Below are 9,774 nucleotides of genomic sequence, written 5' to 3'. Positions count from 1 at the left end.
TGTCCGTCGGGAGCAGAAACAGTCTCCACCAAAATCCCTCCCCTTCTGCCCTTCTCAGGGTGGGCTCCAGGCACCCTTCAGAAGGTAACAGACTCCGGCAATCACGGGCAGCTTCAGAGCTTCAGAGCTGCCCATTGCCTGGGTCTGGCCTGCAACGTTCTCCATGAAGAGTCTCCTCTACCTTCATAGATACCTTTGCTCAGCAAAACAGACATTGATTCTGCCCACAGACCCAAGCTGACTTTGCACCTCCGTAGCTTTCATCTTTGAAGTTTCAAACCCCTTAAAAATTTCTCCGCACGGAAAAGTCAATGGGGTTTTATTTTTAAAGATACCCTCACTGGCATGTATAAAAAAAAAACAGAGCTGGATGGACTGAAAAGAGGGTTGAGGGATAAACCTCAGGAGTGTATGGCACTGAGCTCTCCCCTCTCCTGTGCCTCCAGCCCCTGGTACCCCTCTGCCTCAGGGACCTCTTCTGAGCTCATTTCCCCTCTGCCCCAAGGGATGGAGGTGATTAAATTACTAGCATTTATAAAAAAAAAAACCCAACCCCCCAAATCTTCCCCAAAAAAGTGACAGAGAAAGCTTAATCTTTAACACTGGCTGTCATCTTTTGATCTACAGCCCAGTGAGACTCTCTAATGCGTCAGGCAGTTGGCTTCCAACGACTCCAAAGTATCATTAAATTGGTGATAAAGCTGCCACTGTTGATAAGCTGCAAATTATTCAACCAAAGGAGAATGAACCAGCCCTGGTTCTGCAAAGAGCCCCTCAAACGCTCAGCTGGAGAGGACCTGAGGTTGCACCCAGCCCAGCAGGACACTCACAGCATCGCATTGCCCTAAGACTTCGAAGAAGCAAAGTTCATAGGACTGGCTCTGGCTTGCATTAAGATTAAATGAAAGGACAACAGAGGGAATGAGGAATCTGATCTCCCAACCCACCAAGTCGCTACCGGCTCTCCTCAGTAATTGAAACCATCGCTCCCCGCACACGCTTGCAGAGGCACGCTCAGAAGAGCTCATGTCAACTCAAGTATGTGCATACGGCATGCGTGCAGAGAAAATCCCCAAACCTGTGACTGCCCCATAACAGAAAAAGCGTTTTCCACCTGGTTCTCCACTTATTCACCCAGCAGTTTTTGATCTGCTACCTCCACCACACCGCCCGTGGTTCCCCCTGACCTCTGTGTCTCAAGATCCCATAGCAAACCACTCCATCCCTGGCATCAGTTTGGTTAAACAAGAGCACCTTGAAGCTTGAGGTTCTCCAGCCGAACAACACGCTCCATTGAACGCAGCAATTGCCAGCCAGCGAGACCAACAGTTGGCTTAGTTTTAGCTTCCTGCGTCCCCGCGACGTGCAAGCGAGACCAACAGTTGGCTTAGTTTTAGCTTCCCGTGACGTGCGGGAAAAGAGCACAAAATTCCCCAAATGTCCCTTTTTGTAGAAAAGAAGATGGAAATATAAACTCGGTTCTGATGCGAGCTGGGAGCTCACTTTTTCCGACAAAACTGTGGTCAATGCTGGTTATTAATTCCACTTTGCAGATGCTTCCCTTACCTAAATATTTCCACCTTTTTTCTTTCGAGTGCTGCTACGCTTCTCCAGCAGGATCTCGTAGCAGACCACCAGTTGCACAAATGGTGTGATCATCATCGTTACGCGGGATTTTTTTAGAAATGCCAAAGAGAAAAGGCTTCCCCACCCCCTCCAACAGCCAAGGATCATGGATCCTCCTCTGCAAACAGCTGAGCGTGCTAACACCTTTGCAAATAATGAGCTGCAGAGCCCCTGTGGTGCTGACACAGCCGTGGGCAGGAGGCGAGGGGCCATGGACATCTGCAGGTAAGCTCAGGATCAGCGTGCTGGTCCCACACAGGCAGCACTGGCCCCACCACCAGAAGATCTCAGCTTCTACCGCATCCAGCCTCACTCCTCTTCCCAGCTTTGAGAAGGGGAGAAAAAGGGACCTTCACCCAGAGTTCCCCATGGCTCAGTGGTTTGGGTGGTCCAGGACAGAGGAAACATGGCTTCATGTCCATGTTGGTGAGCTGATCTGGTCCTCTGCCCTCCCCAGGCATCCCCTCTGACCATCAGACTGCTGTGCAGGAGTGACTGTCACCTCCTGCCATCCCCACCACAACCAACTTTGGAGGCTTCTCCAAAGGAAGTCCACTCATCTGGTTGCCTGCACTGGACCTCGTAGAGATCTTGAGTGGAGGTATGGAGGAACCATCCCCTTGCATGCCCCCAGATACCCAACAGCAAAACAAGAGGAGCAGGGTGAACTTACACCAGGGCCAGGCGCCATTGCAGGGCGGGCGGCCTGAACCGTTGCATGGGACGCGTGTTTTCAGCGAATAAATTCAAGCGAGGGCAAGGTTTAAGCCAACTGGATGCCACTCCTTGCCTAAACGGGGGCTGATACCCAAAGCTTTGCAGGCTGCTGTGTGCTGAGCTCCCAGAGCCACCACCGATTCCCCCTTTCCTCCACCTCTGCTGCCCCCGCTACGTGCAGGTGTTTATCGCGGATATCATAAAAACGTCATTTCCATGAAGACCGCGGCTCATAGCTGCTTTAGGATGTGGGATTTGTTTATCCTGAACGTTTGCTTTGGGCTCTGGGAGTTTCACAGACAGCAGTTAAACGCTGCAGAAGCTGAAAGTCAAACTTGCATTGCAACATTGCTGTCCCGCCGCTCGCTTTGGGACGGATCCAGCTGCACATCCAACGGCACTTCTGCCCTTGGGAGCACCCGGAGCAGTTTCCAAATACATTTTGTAAACAGAAATCCTGTCAATGCCTTCTGCAGAAAGCTAAACGCCGCTTTGCCAGGCAAGTAATGCAAGGGGGGGGATAGGAAGCAGGAGCTCTTTACCTTGATGCTGAGGAATGGGCTCCTGCAGGCTGTTTTCCGGGGCTGATCCGGGTAGCTGCTCTTCGTAGCGGTGCTGGTCATTCCGTCAGCTTTGCTTTATCTGCCTGCCAAAAGAAATCATTCAGCACAACGCTAAGTTGCTCTGCCTGAATTCGCCTTGCTCAGCACAGCAAAATCCTGTCGTGCTTTGCAAACACCCACACGGCAGGCGCGGGGTCGTTGTAAGCAATTATTAATTATTCTTGTTTTTCATTTTCTTCTAGCGTTTCACTTCTGCAAAGCCAGAACAACAACAACAAAAAGCAGCACGCAGAACACACGCTAATCACCAGGGCACATGAGAGGTTAAAAATTATCAATCATTTCACTTCAAAGCAACAAAGCGGTGCTGGGCCAGGATCTCGGTACTCCCAAATCCCAGCCGTACCAGAGCATAACTGGGGCCAATGCTCTTCAACATAATCAAGGCCAAAATTGTTTAAAGGTTGTCTGGGTGAGTGCTTATCCGTGCCTTACCAGTGACCTGGGTGATGGGGAAAGTCCACCCTCAGCTGTAGGCAGGACATGCACGACTGGGAGACATGACTGACACAGCAGACAGTCATGCTATCATCCAGAGGGACCTCAACAGGATGGAGAACCTCATGAAGTTCAGCCAGGAGAACTGCAAAGTCCTGCCACTGGGGAGGAACAACCCCAGACGCCAGCATGGGCTGGGGTCCAACCAGCTCAGCAGAGGACCTTGGGTTGAACACAGGCAACGCTCCCTCATGGCACGGAAAGCCAGCTGGGCTGCATTTGGAGTGTTGACGTGATCTCCAGAGCTCCCTTCCAACCTCAGCCTTTCTGTGCTCCTCTAATAACCATTTCAATACCCCTAGGAGGAAGGAGGGCAATCTGTACTGTCCCAAACTATGGGACTGATTGCTCTGATCGACCCCTTCATATCCTTGAACCACACAGGACATCTTGGCTTCTTTTTTTCTGGTGTCAACCGCACACCTAGATCAACCATCCCAATTAGTAAGTGGATCTCCAGACCTCCCATAATCCCACCCACAAGGAGCATCCTAGGCTCTTCATACAGTGCCTGGGGCAGGTTCTGCTCTCCACCGTGCTGGTGTGAATCTCCTTGAGCCTTATTCTCCTTCCCGTGGAAGTGCAGCTCCACAAACCCCTGAGCAGCTCCTCGGATTTGGTTAGACACTGCTGAGATCAGGATCCAGCCTCCACATTATATATTGCACTATATCAAGCTGTCTTAGCTTTCCAAGGTCAATGCTACAGAGTGAGAAAAATTCCCACAGCGCTGAAGAGATGGGAAAAGGGGTTGAGAGGAAAAACCCAGCCGGGCATTAGCTCAGCTCTTGAACAGTGCTGGAGCAGTCTTGGGCCAAGTGTGAGGGATCTGCCCAGGCGTGAAGATCCCACCAAGGCAAGGCCAAGCTCACCAGCTGCAGCGGAGGTCACATTTGCTGCTAAATGTCCTCATGGGATTTAACAGGTTCCAGCTCCCCGTCACACAGGGCTGATGGATGCACCAGGGCAGAAGTGCGTGCATGAGATCTAGCAGCTTTGGAGATGCCGGCTGGCCAAGCTGCCTTCCCAAGAGCAGGCTATCGACAGCCGTCGCTCTGCCTAAATGAGGGTGGGGTTGGGGGACTCCCCTATGGACTCAGAGGCAGGAGGCACAGACAGGTCACCAAGCCCTTCTCCATTCCTCCATACGCCGGGTCTCTGATGGACTAAAGCCCTCCTTTCCTGCCTCTCATTATCCCCCGCGGTGTTTTTGCATCTTCCCTGAAAGAGTCCTTCCATTCTTGCTTTCCGGCTCCCAACCCCCGCCTAAATTTAACCACGCAAAGAAACGTAAATCCGTGGGAAGCCACCGTCCCCTTCCCTGCACCGCCGACCTCCTTCCCTTTGGCCCTGCGCTCCCTCCTCCCTTCTCGCTGGCTACATCCACGGAGGGAATGCCTGTGCTGGGTTTTGAGTACCCAAGACCTCCTGCTCAGGAAGCCGCATTGTTTGGAGGCACGTTAAACCCATTAGGCTCCCGCTTGCCATTCAGGACGCTCGAATAGACATTTCCATCCCAGCGGCATCTGCAAGCAAATGGGGTGAAAGGCTTTCCATCATTATTTTGCGTAATTCTATTTCCCCCATGATGAGAGGCAAAGGAGCAAGCACTGGAGCCTCAAACGAATTAACAAATGGACGGGTTGATGTAAATTCTAGCAAGAGGAGACTCTTTACCGTGGCGTTTACACCACCCTTAACTGCGCTGCACAGGAGAGGTAGATTCAAGAGGGGGACCTGCGTGCCACTGAGTTACAGGCTCCGTGGCATCCCCTGCAAAAAAGCAATTGCTGCCCTCAGCCCCGCTTCAAGAGATGAGATATTGCTACCACGAAATACAGGATGGGATCAATAAAGTAAATTCGTTCCTAAATTAAAGCATCCACGAAAAGCTCCCCCTGAGCCTCTGGAGGGTTAAGCAGTGCAAGAGCAAAAGCACCTGCCTGTCTCCGGACCACGGCATCCAATATTGCCTGTCCCTGGGAGCAGAGCTCTGATGAATTATTTACAGCCACTGACTTTGCTGCTGGAGCCTCTTGAAAGCTCAGGGGCTACATAAGGGAAGGGGGAAAGGGAAGGAAACCAAAAGGAATCTGAGCCCGGATTTGCAGGGACGGTCACGTTCCCAGAGCTGGCAACCACTGTAGGCTTAATGCCTTTTCTTCCCTCGTTACCTGTGTTAATGTCTTCGCTAGCCCTCCTCACTGAAGATGCACTCAACCAGACGTGCAACCAACAAATCCTGTGGTCTCTAGGAGTATTTTGGTCCCCCTGCTCATCCTTTCCAGGCCCTCCTTTAAATGTGTGCAGCCTTTAATTCTCCAGGGTCCCCAGGAAGCTGCTACACCTGAAAATAGCCCAACCTCTTCCCTAACCAGCTCTCATAGTCTTCTTGGTAGGACAAAATGGTGGAAAGCACCAGTAGAAATGTTCTCGCTAACCCCTGCCCAAGCAGGGTGTAAAAGCCCCTCACCCTTCGCCATGCACCACAATCGCCCCCAAATTTCCCACACCACCACGGAGGAATTGGTTTCCCTTTCTCCCGGGGGGTCCCAGTCGTTGAGGACGACCCAGATCATCTGTCAGCAGCTGGTGGCCAAGGGCACACAGCCAGGTCCGACCCCATCCCACCGCGCACACCTTCATCGCACCCTCAGCGAGGTTTCCCACTTCCGTTTCAGTGCTGCCTATGAAAGGTGGGAGAGCCCCCGAGAGACCTGGGGGGAAACGCTCAGCGGGGATCTGAATCATAGAACCATAGAATCATAGAATTGTAGAATGTTTGGGGTGGGAAGGGGCCGTTAAAGCTCATCCAGCCCAACCCCTGCCACGGGCAGGGACATCTCCAACCACTTCAGGTTGCTCACAGCCCCGTCCAACCTGGCCTGGGATGTGGCCAGGGATGGGGCAGCCACCACCGCTCTGGGCAACCTGGGCCAGGGTCTCACCGCCCTCAGGGTAAAGAATTTCTTCCTCATGCCCAGCCTGGATCCCCCCTCCTTCAGTTTAAATCCATCCCCCCTTGTCCTGTCGCTACAGGCCCTGCTAACAAGTCCGTCCCCCCCTTTCTTACCCTGTGTGACCGGCGCTGGGGACCCCCGAGCTGGAGGCGGGGCTCCGGGGGGGTCTGACTGGAGCGGGGCAGAGGGGCAGAATCCCCTCCCTTGCCCCCATGGCCACGCTGCAGCGGTTTCCAGAAGTTAAAAATGAGAATAACCTCTCATATTTAGCTGCTCTTCATCCACAATGCTTCTTTAGGAATAAAACCAAGCAGAAAAGTGCCTTGATGCAGCACACAGGACAATGAGCAGACCAAACAGAAAGGCAGATAAGCCTGAACTGATAAAAAAATAAATTACATGAAGATAGCACGATGCTAAGGTCAGCCTGGCTCTTGTTTTCTTTGGCTGGATCGAGCCAAAGATCGAGCTCCCCGTAATGCATCGTATCTCCCCTGGGATGGCACTTGCTTGGCAGGAGCCACAGTTTTCTCCTAGTGGATGGACATCTCCAAGTGGAAAGAAAGATTCTTTTCGATGAAGGCAATTTCTCTGTGGTAAGGTCAAGAGGTCTCGCTGAGTTTGCTCCTCTGGAGGAAGGAGACAGAACTGGGGCTGCAGGATTAGCACTGTGGGCCGGGTACAGCAGGGGAAGGAGGCAAAAAAGAAGGATGGGAGAGCAAATACCCGGAGAAACAGCAAATACCAGGAGCTACAGCTGCATCGGAGTGAAAAGCCAAAACCAAAAAGTCCCAAACCCAAGGGGACTGGGGGGACGGGATGTGCCCGGCGCAGGTCTACAGCCCTCAGCTCCCTCCTGGCCCAAGCATCCCATGAGGAGGATGCAGGGTGGGAATTGCTATCCCTGCCTTGCTCCCAGCATCCCTGCCCGTTGACCGTGGTACCCAGGGCATGGAGCACACCGGGGCCACGCCAGCACAACGGGCAACGGTGAGAGATAGTCAATCCCAGTGTGCCATCCCTCGATTTTGGAGAACCTCACCCAAACCCACTCCCAGACCAGCCCTGCAGGACCAGGACCCAATCTCAGGTCCGGAGCAAGCTGCTTCCCATCTTTGTGCCTCAGTTTCCTCCCCAAGAAGCTAGGGAATAGATACAAGCCACCTCTAGGAAGTGTTTGGGAAGCAGTGGATGAAGAGGGACAGGCAACGTGGGGCTGCCTTAGAGCAGCGGGTGGGGCTGCAGGATTAGCACTGTGGGCCGGGTACAGCAGGGGAAGGAGGCAAAAAAGAAGGATGGGAGAGCAAATACCCGGAGAAACAGCAAATACCAGGAGCTACAGCTGCATCGGAGTGAAAAGCCAAAACCAAAAAGTCCCAAACCCAAGGGGACTGGGGGGACGGGATGTGCCCGGCGCAGGTCTACAGCCCTCAGCTCCCTCCTGGCCCAAGCATCCCATGAGGAGGATGCAGGGTGGGAATTGCTATCCCTGCCTTGCTCCCAGCATCCCTGCCCGTTGACCGTGGTACCCAGGGCATGGAGCACACCGGGGCCACGCCAGCACAACGGGCAATGGTGAGAGATAGTCAATCCCGGTGTGCCACCCCTCGATTTTGGAGAACCTCACCCAAACCCACTCCCAGACCAGCCCTGCAGGACCAGGACCCAATCTCAGGTCCGGAGCAAGCTGCTTCCCATCTTTGTGCCTCAGTTTCCTCCCCAAGAAGCTAGGGAATAGATACAAGCCACCTCTAGGAAGTGTTTGGGAAGCAGTGGATGAAGAGGGACAGGCAACGTGGGGCTGCCTTAGAGCAGCGGGAGCCACGTGGGGCCGTGCCGGGGAGGAAAGGGTGCAGCAAGGAGCCGTGCTTCCTTCTCCCTCCAACTTCTTCACCCAGCCGTGCCCTGGAAGGAACTTTGTCCTAAACAATAAAGCATGAGCGGAGATCCTGTTATGAGAGCTTGGACTTCCTAACGACTTCCCCAGCAGCCGAGGATCTGCTCCGTGCCAAACCTCTTCCTCCAGCTCAAAACGGCATCAGGAGGGCGTCAGGCCAAGCTTAACCCACAGGAGCAGCAGGAGACCTAAGCCAAGGAGCAAAACGTTGTGTTTGGTTCTCAGGGTGCTGTGATGGGGGGCGGCTCGGGTGCCTCTCACGGGAGGTGAGTAAGCTCCTTCCCGGGAACGCGTGGGGCTTTTTTTTTAGCAAGGCCTTCTTGCAAGCGGTGATACCATGCCTACAGCGCCGCGAGGAAGGACCCGACCCTGGGCTGCAGGACCAGGCTCCTGAGGACGCTGCGGACGCCACGCACCAGCACCGCTCACAAACGCAAGCCCAAAGCCACCATCCCACCTTGTCTTAATTAGCTACCCGAGAGCAATTAGGCTGCATTTGCACAACCTACGGCGATTATACAATGTGCTTAATGAGTGTCAGAGGCTGCTGTTTGCGAGCTGTGGGACTGCTGTGGCTACAGGGCTGGGGTGGTCGAAGAACCGGGCTGTGGCCACGGGCAAATCCCCACCTGCAGGAGAGGTTGCCCCGAGCTGCTTCCAGACCCGAGGGCAGCCCAGCAGCATCCCTGCTCCTTCCTGAGCTCCCTCCAGCCAGCCCCAGAGACACGGATGGTCCATTGGTGCTGGTGATGGGACATTTCCACAAAGCTGGAGGAGATGCCACTGCTTGACTTCAGTCCTCCACTCCTGGTGAGACACTAATCAGGACAAGAAGGCCTCTGGAAGCCTCCTTGGTGAGCTGCTAGCCTCCTGCTGACCAAAGGGGGCGGGATGGGAAGGGATGCCCGAGAAACACAAGGGTGGGGCAAGGAGTGATGGCAAAGGCACATTTCTCCCTGAACACCTCCCGACGGAGATGCCTTAGCAGTGGGGGTCTTCTCCTCCTGGGGTGGTCTTCCCCGTGGACGGCAAGCAGAGACAATGCAGATGGTATCTGCTCCCCACCACCCCTTCGCGTCTGGCTGGCTCCCAGAGCAGCCCAGTGCTGCGGTTCTGCTCCCTCCAAGCATCTTCACCCAAACACTTCACTACTCATCCTCCCTTCACAGCATCAGAGAATCACTTGGTTGGAAAAGACCTTTAAGACCATTGAGTTCATTCAGCAGAACCTGGACAGGCTGGAGAGTTGGGCATAGAGGAACCCGATGAAGTTCAACAAGGGCAAGTGTTGAGTGCTGCACCTGGGGAGGTCAAACCCCAGGCACCAGTACAGGCTGGGGGCTGACCTGCTGGGAAGCAGCTCTGCCCAGAGGGACCTGGGAGTCCTGGTGGACGACAAGCTGACCATGAGCCAGCAGGGTGCCCTTGGTGCCAAGAAGGCCAATGGCATCCT

At 54.0% G+C, this 9,774-nt stretch overlaps 1 protein-coding gene across 1 annotated transcript in view; it reads right to left on the bottom strand.

Moving 5' to 3' along the window:
* SLCO2B1 (solute carrier organic anion transporter family member 2B1) overlaps positions 1 to 2,969 on the bottom strand; it is a 54,065-nt gene extending 51,096 nt beyond the window's left edge. The window contains exon 1 of the mRNA XM_009639076.2: positions 2,886 to 2,969. Coding sequence (XP_009637371.1) covers positions 2,886 to 2,966 — 81 coding nt within the window. The 5' untranslated portion in view covers positions 2,967 to 2,969. The remainder of the gene's footprint in view (positions 1 to 2,885) is intronic.
* Positions 2,970 to 9,774: the final 6,805 nt, after the last annotated feature.

Source organism: Egretta garzetta, unplaced genomic scaffold (assembly GCF_000687185.1).
Source record: "Egretta garzetta isolate BGI_Z169 unplaced genomic scaffold, ASM68718v1 scaffold1030, whole genome shotgun sequence".
Lineage (NCBI taxonomy): Eukaryota > Metazoa > Chordata > Aves > Pelecaniformes > Ardeidae > Egretta > Egretta garzetta.
The sequence above is the reverse complement of the archived record's forward strand: the minus strand, read 5'-3'. Positions and strand labels throughout refer to the sequence as shown.